Source organism: Artibeus jamaicensis, unplaced genomic scaffold (genome assembly GCF_021234435.1).
Source record: "Artibeus jamaicensis isolate MK-2021 breed Jamaican fruit bat unplaced genomic scaffold, CSHL_Jam_final scaffold_1019, whole genome shotgun sequence".
Classification (NCBI taxonomy): Eukaryota; Metazoa; Chordata; class Mammalia; order Chiroptera; family Phyllostomidae; genus Artibeus; species Artibeus jamaicensis.
The window spans coordinates 3938555-3965402 of NW_026522025.1; the positions used below are offsets into that span (position 1 = coordinate 3938555).

The 26848-nt window shown below is 44.1% G+C and overlaps 1 protein-coding gene across 3 annotated transcripts; it reads left to right on the plus strand.

The window, feature by feature from the left end:
- CPT2 (carnitine palmitoyltransferase 2) lies at positions 1-26742 on the plus strand. Of its 3 annotated transcripts, none has more exons than XM_037161905.2 (5): positions 1-260; positions 11038-11118; positions 14543-14649; positions 21847-23151; positions 26127-26742. In XM_037161905.2, the coding sequence occupies exons 1-5, from the start codon at positions 109-111 to the stop codon at positions 26456-26458; spliced, it is 1977 nt and encodes a 658-aa protein (XP_037017800.1). In that variant the 5' UTR covers positions 1-108; the 3' UTR covers positions 26459-26742. The 3 variants fall into 3 exon arrangements, with proteins under 3 accessions (XP_037017800.1, XP_037017806.1, XP_037017812.1); XM_037161917.2 differs by lacking the exon at positions 14543-14649 and adding an exon at positions 9129-9192 and having other exon boundaries at positions 173-260; XM_037161911.2 differs by lacking the exon at positions 14543-14649 and having other exon boundaries at positions 171-260.
- Positions 26743-26848: the final 106 nt, after the last annotated feature.

The window sequence follows — 26848 nt, forward strand, 5'->3', positions numbered from 1 at the left end:
GCGAACTGCGCAGGCGTTCACGACGCGGCGTCTGCTGCCGGGGACACCCCTGACTGTGCAACAGAACTCCCCATCGCCGGTGTTCTGCTGCTGCAGCCTCCTGAGACCATGGTGGCCCGCCTGCTACTGCGTGCCTGGCTGCGGGGCCCCGCCGTGGGCTCGGGCGCGCCCCGTCGGCGCCTGACCACTGACTCCGGGCCGGGCCAGTTCCTGCAGCGCAGCATCGTGCCCACTATGCACTACCAGGACAGCCTGCCCAGGTGAGGCCCTGTGGGTCCCCGCCGCCCACTGCCCGTCCAGGATCAGCCCAGGTCTCACTCCAGACTCACTCATTACTCTTCTAGTGAACCCGCTTCTGCCCCCAGAATTCTACCTGGGATGCTGCCACATCCCCCAGTCTGCAAATCCTGTGACTTATAGAATCTCTTGACACAGGAACCTCAGAACGCGCAAATTCTATTCTAAAACGCCCCACTGCTCTCTCACATTCTCCATCCTGACCCTTTCTCAAACTCTCTCTCCAATAACCCAGCTTCCAAACAGATACCCTAAGAGTTCCTCGCATTTTTCCCTGCAAAAATAACCAGCCTGCAGGTCTCCAACACCACTCTAATCCTTCCACCTGGGGTGTTCCCTGAGGTGCTTTCATGATTGCCCCACATTCTCGCCTAGAATATGGTCAGGCCAATTCCTGATACATAATAGTTATCATCCCTCAATTTCTCCCAGCACTCCGTCTTCCTTGTCACTGTTACCCAGAACCCTCAGCGCCCCCCCACCACCACTCCATTTCAACAGCACTCTGCTCTTCTAGCGCCCTCATCAGTTCCCCAAGCACACTGCAGCACTCATCTTCCTCTCCCCCAAGTCCTCGGCATTCTTGATCCAGTCTTCACCTGGAAACCTTTCACCATGATCAAACCTTCCTCGCACGCCCCCTAAAATATCCTCCCTAATCCACATAACCCCCTGCAACTGAAGCCCACCCACACATTACCTATTCTAGGTACTGCCCTCAAAGATACCTCTCTCAAACTCTTATTTGGATTAGATCCAGGGCCCACCTAAATCATATCTATTCCTTCTCACCAGGCTAGCCCCCCCTCTTCTAAAACACCACCTAGAATCTACTTCCCCAGTGTAAGCTGTCTCAGTAAACCTTTCCCTTCTCCTTACCCTTTCCTTCACCCAGTATTTTCTTTAATTCAGTTTCCCGTTTTCTCAGCCTTCAAACTCGCAGCCTTTACTTGAACTGCCAGATCTCCTTCTCCAATATTAGAAATTTCCCCAAATCCCTTCACCCTCTAAAATCAGACTTTATCTTTACTCACCCGTTAGTTCCTGGTACCACATTCTAAACTCATCTCAAAGGTATTTTTGTCTTTCTCTCCAAACTGCCATCAGAATACTCCCAGTCCAGGGGCTGGAGATCAGTGCTCCCCTCCCCATGAACAGAACAAAGATTATAACAGGCATCACCCCCAGCTACTGGGCTGCTGTTTTTCTTCCCATCTAGGACCCCCTGAACCCATTGTCATCACTGACTACCCCCACCCTCTCAGGAAAATCACCCAAGGTGGTTCCTGTGAAATTACGGGAGTGCAGACATGTAAAACAAATTAAAATGAGATTAGGCCCAGTCTCATTTAAATTTGGCAACAGGTAGGGGTAGAGAAGGAAGGAGTCTTTTAGTCTTTTTGCCAGTAGGATAAGCCTGGGACACGCCTCCTCCTTAAACCCTGGGAGCCTGTATGTGGGGGAAAGGTGAGGAATGACAAAACCTGTCTGCATTTGCCAAGGCCAGTGGCAAATAGCCCTTGACCTTCCGGTCCATGCCTGGGCTCCACCCAGGTTTACGATCAGAGGGATATTCTCCATTTTAGAACTGGAAAGCTGGGAAGAATGAATATTCAAGATCATTTCCCCCACCCACAGTACAAAATCTGTAGGAATTTGAAGCTGTCACCCATGTGTAACCTTAAACAAGGACCCCCTCCAAGCCTCTATTACCTCAGCTGTAAAGTGGGGTTTAGATACGAAATCCTTTTATCTCTGAGATTCTAGACTGTAAAAAAATGTGTTACTTTTGACATTCACTTGGATCACGCTTGGTGAAAATTCCTGGCTTTGAAGTTGGGTAGAACTGGTTTCAGAGTCTGATCTTACACTCTGTGAACTTCAGGCAGTTCAGTTGGCTTCTTCGAGCCACAGCATTTACCTATAAGGTAGGAACGGAATCCACACCTCATCGGGCTATTGTGGCGGTAGAGTGAGATACAATGCCTAGAATCAGTAACTATCCTAATTAGTTGGCAAGGGTGGTCCCTTTGTATTAGGTGGTCCAACTGGATCTCCTCCTGCTTCTTATTCCTGTGATACCACTGCTGCTATTGACTGAGTGGCCTAGGGCTTTCTTTTTTCTAGGAACCCTTACACTATCATTGGCTTGCTTTTCATTAAAAAAATTTTTAAAAATATTATTTATTTATATTTAGACAGAGGGGGAGGGAGAAAGAGAGGTTCAGATCAATGTGTGGTTGCCTCTTGAATGCACCCCTACTGGGGGCCTGGCCCACAATCCAGCCATGTGCCCTGAGTGGGAATCGAACCAGCGACCCTTTGGTCGCAGGCTGGCATTCAGTCCACTGAGCCATACCAGCCAAGGCACTTGCTTGTTTTGTTCTTTTTTGTGTGTGTGTGGTAAAATATACAAATATGAAATTTACCATTTTTACTGTTTTTAGGTGTGCGGTTCAGTTAGATGTTATTTTTTAAGGGCCGCGTTTCCATATACGGAATAGTTAATTTCAGAATATAAAACTGCAGGTTCTGAGGAAACAAAGAGTAGGTCAGCCTGACCTAATTATTCACAGTTAATTTGTTAAACATTAATATGGATTCGGAGCCTGTCAGTCATGATGAAGGGCTTACCACGTGGTGGGGAAGACCTGACAGGTAAACAGAGAGCTCAGATGTGAAGTGTCAGTGGAAAGGCCAAGGTCATGAGACTCCTGTCAGACAGATTTGATTTTTAATCCAGCTCCACTTCTTACTAGCTGCATGGCTGCGAGCAAGCAGTCTAGCCTAAAAATTGGCATTGATAATATTAGCGTTGTCTCAGGATTGTTAGAATTAAATACTCTGATATAAAACAGTACAAAGCCTGGCATATAGTAAGTACTTCACAGATAAAAATTCTTCCCACAAGAAGAGCACAGCTAAAAAGCCTTTTATTTGTTTGTTTGTTTGTTTGTTTATTTGAGAGAGGGGAGAGCAGGGAGAAAGAGAGGGAGAGAAATAGTGATTGGTTGCCTCTGTCACCCCCCCAGCTGGAGACTTGGCTTGCAACCCAGGCATGTGCCCTGACTGGGGATCGGCAACATTTCCGTCTGCAGGCCAGCGCTCAATCCACTGAGCCACACCAGCCAGGGTGGGAAGATAGCTAGATTGATTGATTGATTGATTTGCTGTTTGTATTTTTACACGACACAGTCATCATTGGGATAAAGCCGTCCTGGTTCCTTTGGGACCCAGACATTCCTGTTTCTACCTGTTATCCTCCACACCTTATTAACTCTGGACTCACCTTTGAACTCTAGAGAACCTGTCATATCTAGAACACAAGTTATATAAAGCAGAGAGCACACATAAACTAATTACTAAAATTCTGTGGCACACCAGAATATATATTTTTTGCTGATCTGATAAAAAGTAGGTACAATTTTGATTCACTCACACTGGACAGCTACTGTGTTGGCTGTTGTCATTTTTTAATTTGACACACTAAGGGAAAAGAGGTCAGTGCCCCTGACTAAACAGTCAGGTGTTGCATGTTTTAAAACTTCTTGTGGCACGGCGTTTGAAAATCGCTGATATAAAGTGATTAGTAAGAAGAGGGCAGAGGACTAGGTCTTGAGTAAATATGCACTTTTAGGGTAAGAGGACATAAAAGTGATGGAGAAGATGGTGTCAAAACCAGCAGGGCAGAAGGAGAGAATGTCTAACAGCATCCTTCAAGGTTACCAGCTAGCAGTCTGATGGGAACAAGAGACATAAATACGTGAATTCCACTGCATGCAGTAGAGAAGAATTCAGGGTCCCAGATGGGTAGTGGGTAAAAGGAAGGAATAGTCGACTACTTCATTTGACATGCATTTATTTATTAAGTACCCATTCTGTGCGGGCCTGTGTGCCAGCTGAAGTCTGAGAAGAGGTTTCAGAGGAAGACTCCCAATAAGCGGTGAACCCCACCCCCCACCCCATACATTACCCTGAGCATGAGAACCAACTCTGCATTTCTTCTCAGCTGCACCTCCAGTGACACTGTGTCAATAGTTTGAAATTGAGCTGGTGGGAGATCTACAGAAATTGATGAGTGCTACAAAGAAGGCTTTCACCTGCCCACTGCAAAGCTGGCTTACTAACCTACTACCCCTTGGAGTGAATAACGTGAGGGTGCAGAGAAGGTGGTACAATTGAGTTGGAGAGGAAAGAATCCTGTTTAATGTTGATGGCAGGTGGCCCATGAAAGGAGGGAGCTAGTCCTTCCTAGAAATGGGGGAGGGGCTTTCTTAGAGAGAAATTTGAAAGCTAGTATTTTCAGAGTACAGTGGACTCTTGGTATCCTCAGGGAATTGGTTCCAGGAGCCCTTGGGAGTACCACACCCACAGGTGCGCAAGTCCTTTATATAAAATGGCCCAGTATTTGCATATAACCTATACATACCCTAAATTATCTCCAGATTACTTGCTGTACCTAATACAATGTAAGTAGTATGTTAATAGTTGTTATGGACACACAACCAAGTTTAGAGACAACTAAATATTAGCAATAGAAAACACAGCCAGAACACAGAAAATTGAACTTTTCGGAAGTCTGTTAACAACAAATTCTTCAGCCTGACCGGTAAGAGGGGCGAAACCAGCAGCTGGTGGAGCGGGATTGTACAGGAAAACTTGGTCAGATGGACTCAGGCGTGCGCAGAATCCACGCGCAGGGTTGGACCTAGTGAGCAACCGTGGAGAAACAGTGAGGGAGCAGGGCTGCGGGTTGACTGTGGTCGCGCATTTGTGCGCAGATAGACAAGCGAGGGAGTGGGCGATTGGACTGGGACCCAGCGGGTCCCCGCGGCAAGCGGCAGGGAGGGCGCCGCCATTTCCCTGCTCTGACCCCACCTCCACATACAGCGTCATAACCCAGTGACTCTGAGTGGCCCGGCCCTGGTGAACCACCTAAGGTTCTGCTCCTCACCCAGTGGCACGAAACAGCAGAGGGGGCCGCCATTTCCCCGCTCTGACCACGCCCCCACATACAGCGTCACAACCCGGCGACCTGGGAGTCCAAGGCTCTGCTCCTCACACTTAAAGGGTGCAGAACAGACCAAAAATGGCTCAAGAAGATCTCAAAGCCCCAGAGCCTATAAATCTAAGCGATGAAGAAATAGCAAAACTCTCAGACGCACAGTTTAAAACACTGGTGATCAGGATCCTCACAGAACTGGCTGATTATAGCCACAAATTAGACAAACATATGAAGGCGAAACTAACTGAAATGAATGGAATTGCACAGGAAACCAATAGCGATGAAAAGGAAACTGGGACTCAATGGAGTGGACCAGAAGAAAGCAAATAATGGCCAAACAGAAAAGAGTGAAGAAGCAAGAATTCAAAGAAATGAGGAGAGTCTTAGGAACCTCCGGGACATCTTTAAACGCTCCAATGCATCCAAATTATAGGGGTACCAGAAGGGGGGAAAGGAACAGCCACCAGTGGAAAACTTATTTGAACAAATAATAAAGGAGAATTTCCCCAATCTGACAAAGGAAATAGACTTCCAGGAAATCCAGGAAGCTCAGAGAGTACCAAAGAAGTTGGACCCAAGAAGGAACACACCAAGGCACATCATAATTACATTAGCCAAGATTAAAATGAAGGAGAGAATCCTAGAAGCAGCAAGAGATAAGGGGACAGTCACCTACAAAGGAGTGCCCATCAGACTGTCAGCTGATTTCTCAAAAGAGACCTTACAGGCAAGAAGGGGCCGGAAAGAAGTATTCCAAGTCATGAAATCCAAAGACCTACAACCAAGATTGCTCTATCCAGAAAAACTTTCATTTAGAATGGAAGGACAGATAAAGTGCTTCTCAGATAAGATCAAATTCAAGGAGTTCATCATCACCAAGCCCTTATTATATGAAATGTTAAAGGGACTTATCTAAGAAAAAGAAGTTAAAGAAACATGAACAGTGAAAGGACAGCAAACTCACAGTTATTAACAACCACACCTAAAACAAAAGCAAACTAAAAGGACAGCTAGATCAGGAGTGGAAACATAGAAATGAAGATCTCAAGGAGGGTTAGCAACAGGGGAGTGGGAGGAGGAGAAGGGGGGAGAAGGTACAGAAAATAAGTAGCATAGACAGTAGATAGAAAATAGATGGGGGGCAAGAATAGCATGGGAAATATAGAATCTAAAGAACTTGAGACACATGGTCATAAACTAAAGGGGGGGGTAATGGTGGGGACGGGGGTAGGGTGGAGGGGAATGAAGGGGGGAATAGAACAACTGTAACAGCATAATCAATAAAAAAATTTAAAAAAATAGTTGTTATGTTGTTTAGGGAATAATGACAAAAAAAGTCTGTATATGTTCAGTTACGCATGCAATTATCATGAGCCTAACTACATAGTACATGCCAGTAATGTGACTCCCACCACCACATATTTTCGCTCTGCAGTCGGTTGAGTCCATAGACTTGGAACCCACAGACACAGAGTTGACTAGTCAGATTTTAAGAGAGGTGAGGAAGTAGGCAAGTACGGGAGAAGTTCTAGAATACAACTTTCAGAACAGAATGGGAGCTCTAAAGGTATAGTAAGAGTTACATGGGGCCAAACTGGATGTTGCTAAGCAGATGAAATAGTAGCAGATAGGCTCTGTCTAAGGTGGAAGGTGTTGAAATAGGGAAGCAGGAAACTAGGAGGGAAATGGAAAGGAGATAGAATGAGCTATTTATAGACATAGGTATCTAGATGTCTATAAATATACATTCAGTGTTTTTATTGCTTACAGTATGTCAGATACCTTCCTAATTTTATATATACATATATAATTCATTTAATTGTCATAATAGCTTAGTGAGCTATTATTTAACAAATGGAGAAAGGGGGACTCGAGAGGTGAGAAATTTGCCCAGGACCACATGGGCAGTAGGTGGCAGAACCCAGGCTGCAAACCCAGATCTGTGAGATTCCAAAGGCTGTGAATGTAACCTCTCCATACAGTAGATGTGTTAGAGATAAACTTGTGCTGGTGGAGTTGGGACTTAACCAGGTGGGACTTTAGGTCTCTCTGTGGGGCAGTTCTTCTCTCCAATTCATAGATCAGAAATGGAGTCTGAGGAACCTCAAGTAATTTGCCGCCTATAACCATATAGCTAGAGATTAATTAAGTGGCAGAGCTGGGGGTCAAGCCTGGGTCTGACTCTAAATCTCATTCTCTTTGTTAACAACATTACCTCTTAAAAGACAGGGCCTTTAATGACTCTTATCCCCATCAAAAAACAAAACAAAACAAGAGGGTCAATGTCTGCCTTAAGGACAGATGTCTAAATTAAACAAATTTAGCTTTGTGAAAAGCTCACTGTTCTGTTCCTGGGTATTTTCTTTTCCATTTCACTGTGAACCAGTATCTTTTTAACCATGGTCGTTGTGTGCCGAGTATTAGATAATATGATAATGTGGACTCTGTTGCTGTTTGGCATTTGCATTGAGGGCACTTTATATAAGGCAAAAATATAGACCTGGTAAGTTTGGTGTATTCATTAAGTTAGTTTTTTTTTTTAATAGAAAACAGGTGCTTTTTGTGTCCATGATAAAAAAAATTTTTTTAACAGAGTCTATACTGCCTCAATGTAATTCCATTGAGAACATTCAGTTTCTATTGTGTTAGTAACTAAAATATAAGTCATCACTCTGAAGACGGGCTTTTCCCACTAATGTAAGTTCGGGTGGAGTTAACACTCCAGAAGCTTTTTAATAAGCACTGTTTTTGCAAAACCACCATTGCCTCCAATTTAGAATTTTGCATAGAAAGCATGTAAATTTTTATTAATGTCCCTACAGTATTAAAACAGTCTTGAAAAGTCAGTGGGTAACGTTGTGATTGTGAGGTGGTCGAGGCGGCGTTTGGGATCTGCTGGGTGAGTCCGTGAGCGTGAGGGACCTGCCCTTGCGAAGTGTCGTGAACGGTCACTCTGCAGCCTCAGTTCAGAATGGCTACCTGTAATTCAGATTTACTCTTTATATCATTTTTTGGGTGAGTCCTGCATTGAAAATGAACTGAAGAGCCACAGGATATCTTACAGTAAGGTTTCAAACTACATTTTATGGATAACTTTCCAGTTTTCCTAAATAGCTGGTATACTTAGATAATTTTAAAGTATTGGCGCTCATTTGAGTGGCAGAGGTGACCTAACACACTCCGATTAAGTGTTAGTGCTAGGGGATTTAGCTTTCAATGAAATTTTTATTATTACTTTTTAAGGAAACAGGTTTTTATTAACAGGGTTCTGATTGGGGGGGGCGGGGCTGAGAGCGCTTCTCCTCTGAGCCCTTCTTTCCCAGGAGACCCAGAACTTCTCTTGCTCTCTAAAGACTACAAGCCAAAACCATGCCCAGAAGTTCCCTGTTTCCTTATCTGTCCTTAAGCCAGCTGTGCAAACAGATCTCTGTCCCCTTCGGGAGGTGCTCTCGTGGGTTTCAAAGTCGCTGGCTTCTTACAGCAGCTCTTATTCAGGACCTGGGGTGCGCTGCTCTGTCTCCGTATAGCAGTTCAGGAAACCATGTGCTGTGCTGCCCTGGACCATAGCAGAGGTTGGAGCCCAGAGGGGCACATAGCCCAGCGTGGACCCTGCCTCCAGGAGCAGGCTTCCAACCATGCAGAGCCTAAGCCCTGGTGGGTCCAGCATCTGCCTAGTCCCATGAGTGCTCCCATCTGTGTGGGGAGCAAGGGCCAGAGACCCAGTATCCAAATGCCAAAAGCTGAGAGAGAGAGAGAGAAAAAATAAAATTATTGACATGGAAAAGAAAGTACACCTCACCATACCGTCCATGTACTTTAATTTCAGTGTGGCCCAGTAACTTCATCACCACAGCTGTCATGGAGATCTACTAGCAGAGAAGGAGGAATAAGTAAGCATGTAGGAAGATCTGGCTCTTCCTCACAGGACTCCTGGGGGCTGGGCATGGCTTGATGGTGGACCCCACATTTGGCTGGCCCTTGGACAGACCTGTGTTTGTTTCACTTTTGTATTAATCTGCCTTGTATACTGCACAAGAAAATTTAAAAATAGAGGTTTTTTTTAATCTTGGGGGAGAAAAATGCAGTTGTTCAAACTAAGAGTTGAGTTCAAATCAGGCTGATACAGGCCTAACACAGGTATTACAGCTGTACCAGGAAACAGGAAGACCTGGGCAGCTTCCACTTCCCCATTTTGAACCTATTAGTGTCCAAGTTCAGTCCAGAAAGTATCCAGCCATGTAACATGAAAATGGAGATGTTTATTGAAGAAGATACAAGAAGTACTGTACATAGGACAGTGATGCCTCAGTAGGAGGCACCTTGGGACCTCACACGGTTCTCCCAGCATCTCTTCCACTGTTCAAAACACTCTGCAAATTCCTTTGTCAGAATTGCCATCAGTGGGCTCATTGTATTTTCCTGAATCGCATCAACAGTCTGACATCTCTTCCCTTTCAAAGGGTGATTTGAGTTTTAGCTGGAAGTCACAGGGTGTCAAATCTGGGCTGTAAGGAGGCTAAGTCACCTGGGTGGTTTGATGTTTCGCCAAGAACTCTGCACGAGACGCAACCATTTCATCATATTGCATCTCAGCCCATGAAGAACATGGAGGTAGTGCCTCTCATTTATTCTTTGGCCCAGAGGGGCAAACTCATGATGGGCAACACCTTCCCAACCAAAAACACAGTTAACATGATCTTGATCTTGTTGTGAGTATGCCGTGCCTTCTTTCAGTGTGGAGAACCAGGCAGTTTCCGTTGGGACGACTGAGCCTTCATTTCCGGATCACAGCTGTAGAACCATGATTCATCTCCAGTTATGACCTTCTTGAGGAAATCTGGTTCATTGGTAGCAGTTTGAATCAAGTCATTAGCACCTGCAGCACGATGTTCCTTCTGCTCTGGTAGCAGAAGCTGTGGAATGAATTTTGCCACAACACATTTCATGCCAAGATCCCGTGTCAAAATCTCAGACACAGTAGTTTTTGGAATCCCCAGATCAGCTTCTAGTTCTTAGACTGTCAGTCACCCATCTTTGTTGATTACAGCCGTACACATTCAACATTCTCAGGTGTTCTTGTGGCAGGCCTTCTAGGACATGGATCACTTTTAACATATTCTCAACCATCTTTGAAGCATTCGTGCTATACTTTTGTTTATGCTGCACTGAGTGCATCATCCTCAAAAGCCTGAATCATCCAAATAGTTTCTACGGAGGAATGTTCAAGCTTAATGCAAACTTTGATGCCAATTCATTGCTTCATTCACTCATTTTTAACGTGACAGCCACACAGTGCACATGCTCACTCAACAGCCCCCAGTGAAGGGGGCTGACTAGTACAGTGAAGTCATCATTGTTCGTGCATATGCATTCTAGTCCACTGTCCTTGGCTGCCAGGTTACACTGATGTCACGCAAACCATTCTTGTTATATTAGCAATGGCTGGACTTTTCCTGGATAGACCCCATATATATTAATTTAGCTTATGAAATTCATTACTAATACATTAAAATTATTTTACCTAAGAATATAAAATGCACTTAAAAATTTTTAAAAGTTACCCTTGATACTTACATTAGTAAACCTGTCATCTCTGATTTGTCTGTGGCTTCCCATTGTTGGGTTTTTTTTTTTGGAAGGAAATTATCCAGTAATTAGTTTATTAGTTTGGGTTGTGAAGCTAATTAACCTGTTTCACATATTGTCAGCCTATATTGACCTTGCTTTCTCCTCAGGCTGCCTATTCCCAAACTTGAAGACACAATTAGGAGATACCTCAGTGCGCAGAAGCCTCTCTTGGATGATGGGCAGTTCAGGTAAATGCTGAGAACCCTGAATGACCGTGGTTGGGTGGCTCAAGAGAAGCTGGCAAGTAATGGTGAACTGTGCTTCAGGAAGAATCTGCAATTTGATTGGGTTTCCAGGGACCTGGGACTAATCTCTACATTTGTAAATTCAGGAAATAAATATTTTTATTCATGAAGGGCTAACCAGGTCTCTCTAACGAGACTCAACAGGTGATGTTTTATAAGCCAGAATGCCAAATTTGCACTGTATCTTGGCAGACGTACCTGGGAGGCTTGCTGGTACTGGCCCTTTGTGCAAGGTATGTGCTCCTGGTGAGGAGATCCATTGAGGAGAGCATATCGCAGACTAGAAATTTGCTTGGTGAGCACGTGTGCTGGGTTGGACAATGCGCCCCCCAAATTCATGTTCTTTTCAGAACCCCAGTACATGAGCTTATTTACAAGTGAGGTCGCTACAGGTGTAATCAGCTAAAGTGAGATGATACTGGAGTAGGGTGTGTCCTTAATCCAATGTGACTGGTGTCCTTATGAGAAAAGGAGAAACACAGCCATGTGATGATGAAGGTAGAGATCGCAATACATCAGCAAGCCGAGGAATGCCAAGGATAGCTGGGAGATGACAGAAGCTAAGACAAAGGCAAGCGGAGCTTTTCTAGAGTCTTCAGAGAGAATGATACAGTCAGTACCTTGATTTTGTACTTCCAGCCTCCAGACCTGTGAGAGAGTAAATTGTTATTTTCAGCTCTCCAGTTCGTGGTATGTTGTTATTGTAGGAAACTAATGAAGCATGGAATTGGAAAATAATACTGGATATTGTCAAAAAATGGATCGCGTTAAGCTCTTACATCCTAGTGTAGAGCCTTTCTGTGACGGGGATTGTTTGTGCAGGTAGCTGGCATTGTCATTAAAACCACAGAAGCCTTCACTGGACAGTGATGGAAAAACATAGATGAACTGTTCATAATCTAGCCCTCTACTTATAAATATTCCTTATTAGTCTCTCGAAACTTCTGTTGATATGGCGATAGTTTAACAGCTACCAGTTATTAAATATTTCACACTGTCTAAAATCTGTAGCTTTATAAGTATTTTTTCATCTTGTAAGGTGGTGTATGATCTCTGTTTTATGCACGAAGAAACTGAAACTCAGACCAAGTAACTTGTTTAAGGTGCCACAGTTTGAAAGTGACGGAGCTAGATTTCAAACTTGGCTCTTTTGGACTCCAAAGCTTACATCCTTTTCTCCATGCCCCCCTGCCTGCCTCCAGGTTACAGATAATTTCATGTGATGTTGATGGATTTTCCCAGTCAGTCATTTATTTTTTAGTTATGTTTTTTAAATTACATTTTATTGATTAAGCTATTGCTGTTTTCCCAAATTTTCCCCCTTTATCCCCGCTCCACCCCCCAACCCTCCAGCATTCCCCCTCCCCCTTAGTTCATGTCCATGAGTTGTACATATAAGTTCTTTGAGTCCTGTTTTCTATACCATTTTTATCTCTCCCTGTCTATTTTATGCCTAGTAATTATGCCGATTCTCTGTACCTTTTCCTCCCATTCTTCCCCTCCCCCTCCCCCCTGGAAACCCTCCATGTGATGTCCATTTCTCTGATTCTGTTCCTGTTCTAGTTGTTTGCTTGGTTTTGTTTTTATTGTTTTTCTTTCTTTTATTTTTTTAGGTTCATTTATTGATAGTTGTGAATTTGTTGTCATGTTACTGTTCATAGTTTTGATCTTTTTCTTAGATAAGTCCCTTTAACATTTCATATAATAAGGGCTTGATGATTATGAACTCCTTTAACTTGACTTTATCTGGAAAGCACTTTATCTGCCCTTCCATTCTAAATGAAAGCTTTGCTGGGTAGAGCAATCTTGGTCGTAGGCCCTTCCTTGCCTTTCATGACTTGGAATATTTCTTTCCAGCCCCTTCTTGGCTGTAAGGTTTCTTTTTGAGAAATCAGCTGATAGCCTTATAGGAACTCCTTTGTAGGTAACTCTCTCCTTTCCTCTTGCTTCTTTTAAAATTCTCTTTATCTTTAATCTTGGGTAACTCAATCATGATGTGCCTTGGTGTGTTCCTCTTTGGATCCAACTTCTTTGGGACTCTCTGGGCTCCCTGAACTTCCTAGAAGTCTATTTCCTTCACCCGATGGGGAAGTTTTCGTTCATTATTTGTTCAAATAAGTTTTCAATTTCTTGCTGTTGTTCTTTTCCTTCTGGCACCCCCCATAATTCGGATATTGGAACGTTTCAGGTTGTCCCAGAGAATCCTCAGCCTCTCTTCATTTTTTTGGATTCTTGTTTCTTCGTTCTGTTCCTGTTGGATGTTTATTTCTTCCTTTTGTTCCAAATCGTTGCTTTGAGTCCTGGTTTCTTTCCTGTCACTGTTGGTTGCCTGAATATGTTGCTTTATTTTATTTTGGGTATCTTTCATTTTTTGACCAAGCTCAATCAGTTCTGTGAGCATTTTGATTATCAGGGCTTTAAATTCTCCATCAGATAGGTTGGCTATCTCCTCATTGCTTAGCTCTCTGAAGATTTGCTCTGTTCTTTCATTTTGGCCCTGTTTCTTTGCTTGGGGCCCCTGATAAGTTATAAGGGGGCAGGGCCTTAGGTATTCACCTGGGCAGCAAGGTATTCCTTGCTGCCTGTGGGAGAGGGGCCAGCAAGAACAATGCAGCTCGCCTGTTTGGCTCTAGTGCACTTTCTCATGTGAGACTGGGAGTTTCTCCCACCACGGCAATTGCCACAGTCCACAATCAGCTCTGAGTCTCAGTTTCCCCATAAGTCAGCCCCTCCTGTCCAGCCCACGGCATCACCGCAGTTTCTGTTGGCCCATTTTACTGGTCTGGTTGTTCTGGTTGAATGTTTCTTTAATTATTCTGTGGCTGTCGGAGTTCCATGCAGTTTGATTTTCTGGCACTTCTGATCATTTATTAATTTTAGATTGGTTGTTTTTCTCCTTTTGGTTGTGTGAGGAAGTGAAGGGTTTCTACCTACACCTCCATCTTGGCCGGAACCCCCCAGTCAGTCATTTACAGAAGATACGGTAGCCTTGGCCTGGGTGGCTCTGGTGGTTGGAGCGTCATCCTATGAACCGAAAGGTCCCCGTTCGGTCCCTGGTTGAGGCGCGTATGAGAGGCAGCTGATTGATATTTCTTGCTCACCTCGATGTTTCTCTGTTTCTCTCTAGTCCCCTCTCTAAAAATCAGTAAGCATGTCCTCAGGTGAGGATAAAAAAAAAGATATCCTAGATTTATTCATTTTGGATTTATTCTTGTACTTCTGATTAGAGTACTTTCCAATCTCAGTCCTAGGTTCTAGGGATACACTACTGGGGACTCAAAGTTCTGTGTATGAGATTTTGGTCATGAATCTAAAAATCATGTATTTTCTGCCATTATTTGATTCTGTCTTTTCCTGAACATTTCAGGAAAACAGAAGAATTTTGCAAGAGTTTTGAAAATGGGATCGGCCAAGAACTGCACAAGCAGCTGGTTGCTCAGGACAAGCAGAATAAACACACGAGCTACATTTCAGGTAGGTAGGCCGGGCTGCGGGCACAGCTTTGCCCCGAGCCCTCTGTAACTGAAAGTAAGGCAGCCCTCTCCTGTTTGGTCTTAAAAGTATCTTTGGTGGGACTGCACTGAAATAATGTGTCATTCTCTCTCCCCGAGGTAAATGTTGAGGCTGGAGTTCATGCTCAAGATCAACGGCTTGCTTCTTCTGTAGGTGGGGTCAAGATAGAACTAATCATTGGTTCTGTGTGAAAAGGATGCAGGATTAAGTCCCATGTGTATCGTTCTAGGTCCTTCACAGTCTGGCCTCTCCAGTCTTTTCTCTTACTGTTCTCTCTGCCACACTTCATGCTTCAACAGAGCGGAACAACTCGTTCCCTTAGCCCATCAATTCTTTCATGCCTTTGTTCATGTTGCTTCCACTGCCATTTTTTACCTGGGAAATTCTTCCTTCAAGACTCCGGTAGGGTGATTGCCAAAGGCGGTCAAAAGGTACGAACGTCCAGTTGCACAGTGAGTCAGTCAGAGGACGTCAGGCACAACACGGTGACTGCAGTTCATATACTGTATTGGAAAGTTGCTCAGAGTGCAGATTCTAAAAATTCTCATCATAAGAAAATTGATTTTGTAACTATGTATGGGAATGGACTAACTTACTGTGGTGATCATTTCACAGTATCACAATAAACATAAATATGGAATCATCATAGGGTACGTCTGAAACTAGTATTTTGTTTTATGCCAATTATGTGCTTAATGGAAAAAAAAGTAGACTGATTTTTTTAAAGTATATTTTATTGATTATGCTATTAAAGTTGTCCCATTTCTTTCTCTTCTTTCTTCCCCTCCTCCCAGCACCCCTTGTCCCACCAGCAATCTCCCCCGCCTTAGTTCATGTCCATGGGTTGTACATATAAGTTCTTTGACTTCTCCATTTTCTACACTGTTCTTAATGCCCCCTGTCTATTTTGTGCTTATTTATGCTTCATATTCCCTGTCTGTACCTTTTCCCCTGTTCTCCCCCCACTGCTCCCCACTGATAACCCTCCATGTGATGTCCATTTCTCTGATTCTGTTCCTGTTCTAGTCGTTTGCTTAGTTTTGTTTTTTAGGTACAGTTGTTGATAGTTGTGAATTTATTGTCATTTTACTATTCATAGTTTTTCTTGATAAGTTCCTTTAACATTTCATATAATAAGGGTTTGGTGATGATGATCTCCTTTAACTTGACCTTATCTGGGAAGCACTTTATCTGCCCTTCCATTCTAAATGACAGCTTTGCTGGATAGAGCAATCTTGGATGTAGGTCCTTGCCTTTCATGACTTGGAATACCTCTTTCCAGCCCCTTCTTGCCTGTAAGATTTCCTTTGAGAAATCAGCTGATAGTTTTATGGGAATTCCTTTGTAGGTAACTGTCTCCTTTTCTCTTGCTGCTTTTAAGATTCTGTCCTTTTCTTTAATCTTCGGTAACTTAATTATGTGTCTTGATGTGTTTCTCCTTTTGATAAGGATCCCCATTCTCTAAATTGTATACCTATATTACTGCATTTTAACTTTGTTTTGGGCGTTGTCTATATATCCACAATTGTACATGCCCATTCCCTATACCCTCATTTTCACAGTGTAATTATTTGTAATTTTGGTCAGCTTAGTACTTAGTATTTACACTGTTATAATCATGTAAATGCTGTTGTCAGCTGAGTCTTGTAGCACGCTGGGGTTGTTTTTTCTTTCCCATGTGAACTTTTTGTTTTTTCTGAAGTTAATTGTTAGTTTATACTTTCTTATGTTTAGCTTTCTATGTCCTTAATAGTTTATCTGGGAATCTTTTAAGTTTCCACCTTTCTTGTTGTCTGTAGTTGCTTTTTTCCTGTTTGTGTTGCCCTCTTTTTCCGATGCCTGATAATCCTCTTCTGTTGTTTTAGAGATGAATGAGATATTAAAAAGCAGCCATAAGCTCTGTGGTCGAGGGTGGGGTTGTCAGTCCCAGCTTCACTGTAATGGGATCTGGCCCAGCCAGTTCCTCTGGTGCCCCTTAGGTTGGTGCCTGGGGGTTAGGCTCCCAGGAAGGCTTTTCCAGAAAACTGCCAAAAGATATTTTCCTGGTCACCAGTGTTGTCAAAGTGGGAAGAAGCTTGAGATCTCAACTGAGATTTGTATCCCAGAATTTTACTTTCTCCAGAGAATAAAACTTAAGTCTTCTACTGGAGTGGGAAGAGTATCTGGGAGGTAGGAGTCTAATTAAATAACCTTCCAACCAGACGTATAGGCTGCCAGTTCTTGAGCCCCCTGGGCATTCTGCAGAGCATGTTATTTCTTGTCATTCTCTGCTCTTGGCTTAAGGTTGGCTTTCTTGAGTCTGCTTTAGTCATTACCAATGGTCTGAATGCTTTTCAACTTCTAATGTTTGCTATTCTCTTCTTTCATTCTCTTTGCCTTATTGGTTTTTGTCTTTTTAAAATTATTTTACTGAAGGGATCAGAGGCATAAATTCATGTCTTTTCCAGCAAATGCATTTCACACACCTGCTCCTTAGTATGTCTTCTCTCTTACCATTGTAGTGCATTTCATTCTGTTTAATTTTGTTTGTCTCCTACATCATTGATCCTTCAAATCAAAGTCCATGTCCTATTCCTCTCTGTATTCCCTAGACCAGGGCCTGCTTCTCACAGAATGAAGTGGTAAAGTGGCCTGACAAATGAATAATAAATTTTGTGTTTATTAATCCTTTCCCCAGTGCTTTACATGTGAAAATTATTTACTCCAATGGAAAGCGGCCTTTAATAGCAGAGTTCACCCATGCTTGCTAATCCCAGCAGGGACTTCCCTTGAAGACACATTTTCTGATAAAACACTGCGTCTGGTGTTTTTACAAGAAAACATCCACCGGAGTGCAGAGAGCTACTTTGAGTGGTCCACACATTCATAGTTACCTCTAATTGTGTTTTGAGCATTTCCTAAAAAAGGGAGTGTGCAAATGTACATAGGACACAGAACAGTGACGAAGACTTTACCTCTGTGTTTGGGAGACAGTCGAGTGTGAATGTTGTCCCTGAAAGCAGACAGAGCAAGGGAACCCTGCCGGGGTCCAGCCTCAGCAGGTCTCAGGGTCCCAAAGGATGGACGGTGCAGGCGACAAATGAAGAGTCAGACACCCGATTGGATGCCAGAGAACAGCCAGCCTCTGTGGGTCTGACAGAACTCCCAGAGTTTGATTTAAGCTTTATTTTTATAGAGATTGTTGCATAACATTAAAGGAAACAGGTGTATGGCATGATCAGTTAAGCAGAAAAAATCAATACAGAGGTAACCAGGAAAAGTACAAGAATTCCCATAGTTTCAGTTATGTTAAACAAAAGTTGTTTTGATCAGGAGAACCGTTAATCAGACAATTAGAAATAGCTGTATGGGACTTCCACCAAGATGGAGGCATAGGTGGATGTGCCGTGCCTTCTCACACAACCAAGTTTAGAGATAACTAAATATTAGCAACAGTAAACACAGCCAGAACACAGAATATTGAACTTTTCGGAAGTCTGTTAACAACAAATTCTTCAGCCTGACCGGTAAGGGGTGAAACCAGCAGCTGGTGGAGCGGAGTTGCACAGGAAAACTCTGTCAGATGGACTCAGGCACGCGGAACCCAGGCACAGAGTTGGATCTAGTGAAAGACCCAGCGACCTTGGGGAAACAGCCAGGGAGCAGGGCTGCGGATTGACTGTGGTCCCGCATTGGTGCGCGGATAGACAAGCGAGGGAGTGGGCGATTGGACCGGGACCCAGCCGGTCTTATGGAAAGCGGCAGGGAGGGCGCTGCCATTTCCCTGCTCTGACCCCACCTCCACATACAGCGTCATAACCCAGCGACTCTGAGTGGCCCGGCCCAGGTGAACCACCTGGGTCTCCGCTCCTCACCCAGCGGCACGAGACAGCAGAGGGTGCCGCCATTTCCCCGCTCTGACCACGCCCCCACATACAGTGTCACAACCCAGCGACCTGGGAGTCGCTGTATGTACAGAAATAGCTGTATGTACAGAGGTTTTATTTTTTATTGATTGATTGATTGATTGATTATGCTGTTACAATTGTTCTATTCCCCCTTCATTCCCTTCCACCCTACCCCCCCGTCCCCACCATTACCCCCCCTTTAGTTTATGACCATGTGTCTCAAGTTCTTTAGATTCTATATTTCCCATGCTATTCTTGCCCCCCCATCTATTTTCTATCTACTGTCTATGCTACTTATTTTCTGTACCTTCTCCCCCCTTCTCCTCCTCCCACTCCCCTGTTGCTAACCCTCCTTGAGATCTTCATTTCTATGTTTCCACTCCTGATCTAGCTGTCCTTTTAGTTTGCTTTTGTTTTAGGTGTGGTTGTTAATAACTGTGAGTTTGCTGTCCTTTCACTGTTCATGTTTCTTTAACTTCTTTTTCTTAGATAAGTCCCTTTAACATTTCATATAATAAGGGCTTGGTGATGATGAACTCCTTGAATTTGATCTTATCTGAGAAGCACTTTATCTGTCCTTCCATTCTAAATGAAAGTTTTTCTGGATAGAGCAATCTTGGTTGTAGGTCTTTGGATTTCATGACTTGGAATACCTCTTTCCAGCCCCTTCTTGCCTGTAAGGTCTCTTTTGAGAAATCTGCTGACAGTCTGATGGGGACTCCTTTGTAGGTGACTGTCCCCTTATCTCTTGCTGCTTCTAGGATTCTCTCCTTCATTTTAATCTTGGCTAATGTAATTATGATGTGCCTTGGTGTGTTCCTTCTTGGGTCCAACTTCTTTGGGACTCTCTTTGAGCTTCCTGGATTTCCTGGAAGTCTATTTCCTTTGCCAGAATGGGGAAGTTCTCCTTTATTATTTGTTCAAATAAGTTTTCCACTTATTTGAAAACTTATGGTGGCTGTTCCTTTCCCTCTTCTGGTACCCCTATAATTCGGATGTTGGAGCATTTAAAGATGTCCTGGAGGTTCCTAAGACTCTCCTCATTTCTTTGAATTCTTGCTTCTTCACTCTTTTCTGTTTGGCCATTATTTGCTTTCTTCTGGTCCACTCCATTGAGTCCCAGTTTCCTTTTCATCGCTATTGGTTTCCTGTGCAATTCCATTCATTTCAGTTAGTTTCGCCTTCATATATTTGTCTAATTTGTGGCTATAATCAACCAGTTCCGTGAGCATCCTGATCACCAGTGTTTTAAACTGTGCGTCTGAGAGTTTTGCTATTTCTTCATCGCTTAGATTTATAGGCTCTGGGGCTTTGAGATCTTCTTGAGCCATTTTTGGTCTGTTTGCACCCGTTAAGTGTGAGGAGCGGAGCCTTGGACTCCCAGGTCGCTGGGTTGTGACGCAGTATGTGGAGGTGGGGTCAGAGTGGAGAAATGGCGGCCCCCTCTGCTGTTTCTCGCAGCTGCGTGAAGTGCAGAGCCTTAGGTGGTTCACCAGGGCTGGGCCACTCGGAGTCGCTGGGTTATGACGCTGTATGTGGAGGCGGGGTTAGAGCGGGGAAATTGTGGTGCCCTCTGCTGCCCCTCGGCGCTGGGGCTGCTGGCTCTCGTCCAGTCGCCCACTCCCTCGCTTGTCTATCCACACACACGAATGCGCGACCACAGTCAACCCGCATCCCTGCTCCCTTGCTGTTTCCCCATGGTCGCTCGCTGTGTTGCTCACTAGGTCCAACCCTGCGCCTGGATTCCGCGCCTGAGTCTGTCTGACCAAGTTTTCCTGTGCTACCCCACTCTGCCAGCTGCTGGTTTCGCCCCTCTTACCGGTCAGGCTGAAGAATTTGTTGTTATCAGACTTCCGAAAAGTTCAATTTTCTGTGTTCTGGCTGTGTTTTCTGTTGCTATTATTTAGTTATCTCTAAACTTGGTTGTGTGAGGAAGCACGGAGTCTCCACCTGTGCCTCCATCTTGGCGGAAGTCCTGTACAGAGGTTTTAAATGTCTTATTGATGAATAGATATTTATTAAAGTTCTTAGAATTTGGCATGGGTCAAAAGGATATGCTAGACTGAACAGTAGTTATAGGAAATTTATTACAAGGCCTTTGTAGTGTCTAACTTAGCTATCTATCTTCTTGTCTTGAATCTTATTTTATGTACTTTGAACTCTAACTCCTTAGCAATTGTTTCTACGCGCTCAGTTTATAATAGTTAACTAGCATTTCCTGCTTCTTTACCTAATTCATGAATATATATTCCTGTCCAAGGTAGAGGAGGGGCTGTTACTCAACATTTAGACATTCAGGGGCTACCCCATTAGGGGGGACTTTTGTTCTATGGCCAAGAAATCATTTTGTACAACTTCATTGGAATTCTGCAGATCATTGGACCTGAAATATAGGTGTCTAAAAAATCCCACCACCTATTAATTGCAAAGACAGACATGCAGGGAGAGATAGACAGGAATTCCAGTCACAGTGCCTCTGCTGTGCAGATGCATCTCATCCGTCCCGACTGTGTCAAGGGATGGCTGTTGGCTCTGGACAGAACCCTACGGAGATGGGGTGGGAATTAACAACTACTCTGTTCTAGCATGAGGGTGTTATTGTATTTTATTCATTTAGGAGCCAAGAAGGAAAACAAAATGAGGAAGAAAATGCAGTTAACAAACATTAGGGAAATGTGAATCAAAACCGCAGTGATGGCTACTCACTAGAGTGGCTCCATGAAAAAGCCAGACAATAACAGACACTGCCAAGGATGTGGGGAGACCGACCCCCGCCCCCTGCTGGTGGTGGTGGTGGTGCAGCCCCTCAAACGTTAAACACACACTTACCTCGACCCACCAGTTTCACTCCTAGCTATTAATATACCCCCAAGGGAATTTGGAACATATATCCACACAGAACTTGTACATACCAGCATCATTCTCAATAACCAAAAATGAAACAATCAAATATCCATCAGCTGATGAATGGATAAACAAAATGTGCTATATTTATATATTGGAGCATTATTCAGCAATGAAAAGAAATGAAGAACTGATACATGCTACAACATGGAAATATAAGTGATAGAAGCCATATGTTAAATACCACATTGTATATGATCCTGTTTATATAACATGAATTATTACAGAGCAGAAAAATAATCAGGAAATTCCTCCCACTGGAGGTTGTCATTACTTTTGCATATGCCTGATTTTTTTCTTTCTCAAATTATATTTTTAGGGACTACATTAACTTTTTATGTTGTTCTTTTTTATTTATATATTTTAGGCCCCTGGTTTGATATGTACTTAACTGCTCGAGACTCCATTGTCCTGAACTTTAACCCGTTTATGGCATTCAACCCTGACCCGAAGTCTGAGTATAATGACCAGCTCACCCGAGCGACCAACATGACTGTGTCTGCCCTCCGGTTTATGAAGACACTCCGGGCCGGCCTTTTGGAGCCGGAAGTGTTTCACTTGAACCCTGTCAAAAGTGACACTGATACCTTCAAGAGACTCATACGCTTTGTGCCTTCCTCTCTGTCTTGGTATGGTGCCTATTTGGTCAATGCATATCCACTGGATATGTCCCAGTATTTTCGGCTTTTCAATTCAACTCGTTTACCTAGACCTAGTCGGGATGAACTCGTCACTGATGACAAGGCCAGGCACCTCCTGGTCCTGAGAAAAGGAAATTTCTACGTCTTTGATGTCCTGGATCAGGATGGGAACATTGTGAGTGCCTCTGAAATCCAGGCCCATCTGAAGTACATTCTCTCAGACAATAGCCCTGCCCCTGAGTTCCCACTGGCGTATCTGACCAGTGAGAACCGAGATGTGTGGGCAGAGCTCAGACAGAAGCTAGAGAGTGGCGGCAACGAGGAGGCCCTGAGGAAGGTGGACTCTGCTGCGTTCTGCCTCTGCCTGGATGACTTCCCCATTAAGGACCTTGTCCATTTGTCCCACAACATGTTGCATGGTGATGGCACAAACCGCTGGTTTGACAAATCCTTTAACCTCATTATAGCCAAGGACGGCACTGCCGCTGTCCACTTTGAGCATGCTTGGGGCGATGGTGTCGCAGTGCTCAGGCTTCTCAATGAAGTGTTTAAAGATAGCACTCAGGCCCCGGCCATCACCCCGCAGGGCCAGCCAGCCAGCACCGACTCTTCTGTGGCGGTGCAGAAACTCCAGTTCAGGCTGAATGATGCCTTAAAGACTGGCATCAGTGCTGCCAAGGAGAAGTTCGATGCCACCATGAAAACCCTCACCATTGATTTCATCCAGTTTCAGAGAGGAGGGAAAGAATTCTTGAAGAAGCAGAAGCTGAGCCCTGACTCAGTGGCCCAGCTGGCCTTCCAGATGGCCTTTTTTCGGCAATATGGCAAGACGGTGGCCACCTATGAGTCCTGCAGCACCGCAGCATTTAAGCATGGTCGCACTGAGACCATCCGCCCTGCCTCCATCTTCACGAAGAGGTGCTCTGAGGCTTTCGTCAGGGAGCCCTCCAAGCACAGCGCTGGAGAGCTTCAGCAGATGATGGCCGAGTGCTCCAAGTACCATGGCCAGCTGACCAGAGAAGCAGCCATGGGTGAGACGGGGGTGGGGAGCATGACCTTGGGTCTTGTTGCCTTCAGCACTGGGGTAGACCTCAGTAATGCTCCACTTCACATCTGATTTCCACCCCTGCCCTAGGTTTAATCTGTCTGCCAGCTCTCGAGTGATTGCTTTTTTCTACCCTTATAATCTCAACAGCCAGACAAGACACTAGAGATCAGACTGCTCTCTCCTAAGCAGGGATGAGGAAATGCATCTAACTATCCTCATTGAAGGCCACCTTCACCTGTAACACATGGTTCTCTATGTATTGGCCATTAGACTCAGTTTTGATAACTTCGGATTTCTAATCGTGCAGACCCTCTTCACTTCTGATGCACTGTGTTGACTCCCTGTAAATAGGTCATCTCAGCAGCTCTTTTGAACTGAAGTATCATCCTTCTTTGTCTCTTTGTGCCAAAATCTGAGACCTGGAAAGGACCTGGAGGGTCATGTAGTCCAATCCTTTCATGCAGCCAAAAGTCCTGGCACTAAAAGAGATGTCTGATCTCATCCTTCTCCATTTTATAGGTGGGCAGCCAAGGCCAGAGGCACAGGATTCCGTAGAAAATGAGCAGTAAGGTGAAATTAGAACCCTTTCCAGTTTGTCCCACTGACTCATTGTTGTCTTTTACACTTGACTTGGACTTTGCATTTTATCTTAGTTTTTGAGTCCGGAGCTCCCTTCACATAATTTTGAGTGTTTTACTAAATTGACTTAGTTTCAGACTTTTTATTTTTTTATATATAAAATCCCATTTTTGTTTTTAAAATATATTTTATCAGTTATGCTATTACAGTTGCCCCATTTTCCTCCCTTCACTCCCCTCTACCCTGCACACCCCCTCCCACCCACATTCCCCCCCTTTAGTTCATGTCCATGGGTCATACTTATAAGTTCTTTGGCTTCTACATTTCCCATATTATTCTTACCCTCCTCCTGTCTATTTTCTACCTACCATCTATGCTATTTATTCTCTGTACCTTCTCCCCCTCTCTCCTCCTTCCACTCCCCTGTTGCTAACCCTCCATTTGATCCCCATTTCTATGGTTCTGTTTCTGTTCTAGTTGTTTGCTTAGTTTGTTTTTGTTTTAGGTGTGGTTGTTAGTAATTGTGAGTTTGCTGTCATTTTACTATACATGTTTTTTATCTTTTTCTTAGATAAGTCCCTTTAATATTTCATATAATAAGGGCTTGGTGATAATGAACTCCTTTAACTTGACCTTATCTGAAAAGCACTTTATCTGCCCTTCCATTCTAAATGAAAGCTTTGCTGGATAGAGCAATCTCGGATGTAGGTCTTTGGATTTCATGACTTGGAATACTTCTTTCCAGCCCCTTCTTGCCTGTAAGGTCTCTTTTGAGAAATCTGCTGACAGTCTGATGGGAACTCCTTTGTAGGGGACTGTCCCCTTATCTCTTGCTACTTCTAGGATTCTCTCCTTATCTTTAATCTTGGCTAAGGTAATTATTCTGTGCCTTGGTGTGTTCCTCCTTGGGTTCAACTTCTTGGGGACTCTCTGAGCTTCCTGGACTTCTTAGAAGTCTATTTCCTTTGCCAGAATAGGGAAGTTCTCCTTTATTATTTGTTCAAATAACTTTTCCCCTTGTTGCTTTTCCTCTTCTTCTGGTACCCCTAACAATTCGGATGTTGGAATGTTTAAAGATGTGCTGGAGGTTCCTAAGCCTCTCCTCATTTTTTTGAATACTTGTTCCTTCATTCTTTTCTGAATGGATGTTTCTTTCTTCCTTCTGGTCCACTCCATTGATTTCAGCCCCAGTTTTCTTCCCATCACTATTGGTTCCCTATACATTTTCCTTTATTTCACTTAACGTAGCTTTTTTTCATTTTAATTTGTGGCCAAATTCAATCAATTCTGAGAGTGTCCTGATTACCAGTGTTTTGAACTGTGCATCTGATAGGTTGGCTATCTCTTCGTTGCTTTGTTGTATTTTTTCTGGAGCTTTGATCTGTTCTTTCGTTTGGGCCATTTTTTTTTTTTTCTGTCTTGTCTCACCTGTTTAGGTATGAGGGCGGAGCCTTAGGTGTTCACCAGGGTGGGGCAACCCACGTGGCTGGGTTGATGCTGGTTGTGGGGGCGGGGTCTGAGAGGGAACAATGGTGCTTGCTCTGCTCTCTGCTGGATTTCAATCCCTTCTGCTGCTTCCCTCCAAGCAAATTGGGCCCTTCTGGTGCTGATTCCTGGGTGGATGGGTTCTAGAACCCTGAAGGTCTCTCCAACGAAGTCTCCTGTGAGGCTGGGAACCACTCCCAGCACTGCAACCCCCCACAGGTGTTTTCAATCTGTGTTTTGAGTCTTTATTTCCCTGAGCTGGGACCCTGGGTTGCATCGTCTGTCTTGCTTCCCAGTTTCCCCTGGTTTATCTGCACATGAATGTGGGACTGTTGGTTCACCAGCCATCTTGTGTGCTGTGCCCCTCCACAATCCGCCTTCTTGCTGGATCTACCAGCTGCTGCCTTGCATGCCACGGTCTGGTCTGCCAGCCACTGCTTTGCCGTGACCCCTCTCCACCCAGCTGCCTGACTCCGCCCCTCCTACAGGTCTGCAGAAATGTGTCTACTTTAACTCCTTGGTTGTCGGACTTCCATACAGTCCAGTTTTCTGTTGGTACTGGTTGTTTTTTGTTTCTAAATTGTTGTCCTTATTTTGGTCCCATGAGGAGGCACAGTGTGTCTGCTTATGCCTCCATCTCGGCTGGAAATTCTGGTTACAGACTTGGAATCATTTGAGGCTCATTTTTAACTCAGTTATTGACAGGTTTTCCTTAAAAAAATATTCTAGAATGAGCTGCTTTAGAGGTTAGTGAGCTAGAAGTGTGCATGCAGAGGTAGACAGACCCTTCTATTCTCCAGGAGGCTGTGAAGGGGACTTCTACGTGGGTGGGAGGTTTGGCTAGGTTCCTTTCAGTTCTGCAATTCTGAGACTTTTTTGTTTTGTCTCTTACAGGTCAGGGCTTTGACCGACACTTATTTGCTCTGCGGTACCTGGCAGCAGCCAAAGGGGTTGCCCTGCCTGAGCTATACCTGGACCCTGCATATGGGCAGATAAACCACAATATCCTGTCCACAAGCACGCTGACCAGCCCAGCAGTGAACATTGGTGGCTTTGCCCCAGTGGTCCCTGATGGCTTTGGCATTGGGTATGCTGTTCATGACAACTGGATAGGCTGCAATGTCTCCTGTTACCCAGGCCGCAATGCCAGGGAGTTTCTCCAGTGTGTACACAAGGCCTTAGAGGACATGTTTGATGCCATGGAAGGTAAATCCATCAAAACTTAGCTTCTGGGCAGGTTAAAAACCTCTATTGCTTCATCAACATGAAAATTGAGGCCCCTGTAGCCAATAGGTGCTCTTCTGTGACTAATGAAACTAATCATGAGGTGCCTGTGCATTCAAGTCTTGTGGTTTTAAAGTTAAACATGTAATTTCTAAGTGGATTAGATCCCAATTAAAAATGATATGAGATTTAAATTTTAAGGGCATTTGGTCAGGAGGTAGGATTTGGAAAAATAACTCAGGGTATTTATTGTTGAAGCAGAAATAAAATTTAATTGTTGCCTAGAGATGGTTCCTTTTTTTTTTTTTAACCTAATTTCCTAATCTCTCCAAAGAACTTTGCAACAGTAAATTTAATAAGCTCAGGGATATTCCCATTGTCTCCTGGCTCTT

Coding starts and splice junctions, on each gene's coding strand:
- CPT2 (XM_037161905.2), top strand. CDS start 109: ATGGTGGCCCGCCTGCTACTGCGTGCCTGGCTGCGGGGCCCCGCCGTG. Junction 11,119..14,542: donor TTGGATGATGGGCAGTTCAG/GTAAATGCTGAG, acceptor TGAACATTTCAG/GAAAACAGAAGAATTTTGCA. Junction 23,152..26,126: donor GACCAGAGAAGCAGCCATGG/GTGAGACGGGGG, acceptor TGTCTCTTACAG/GTCAGGGCTTTGACCGACAC.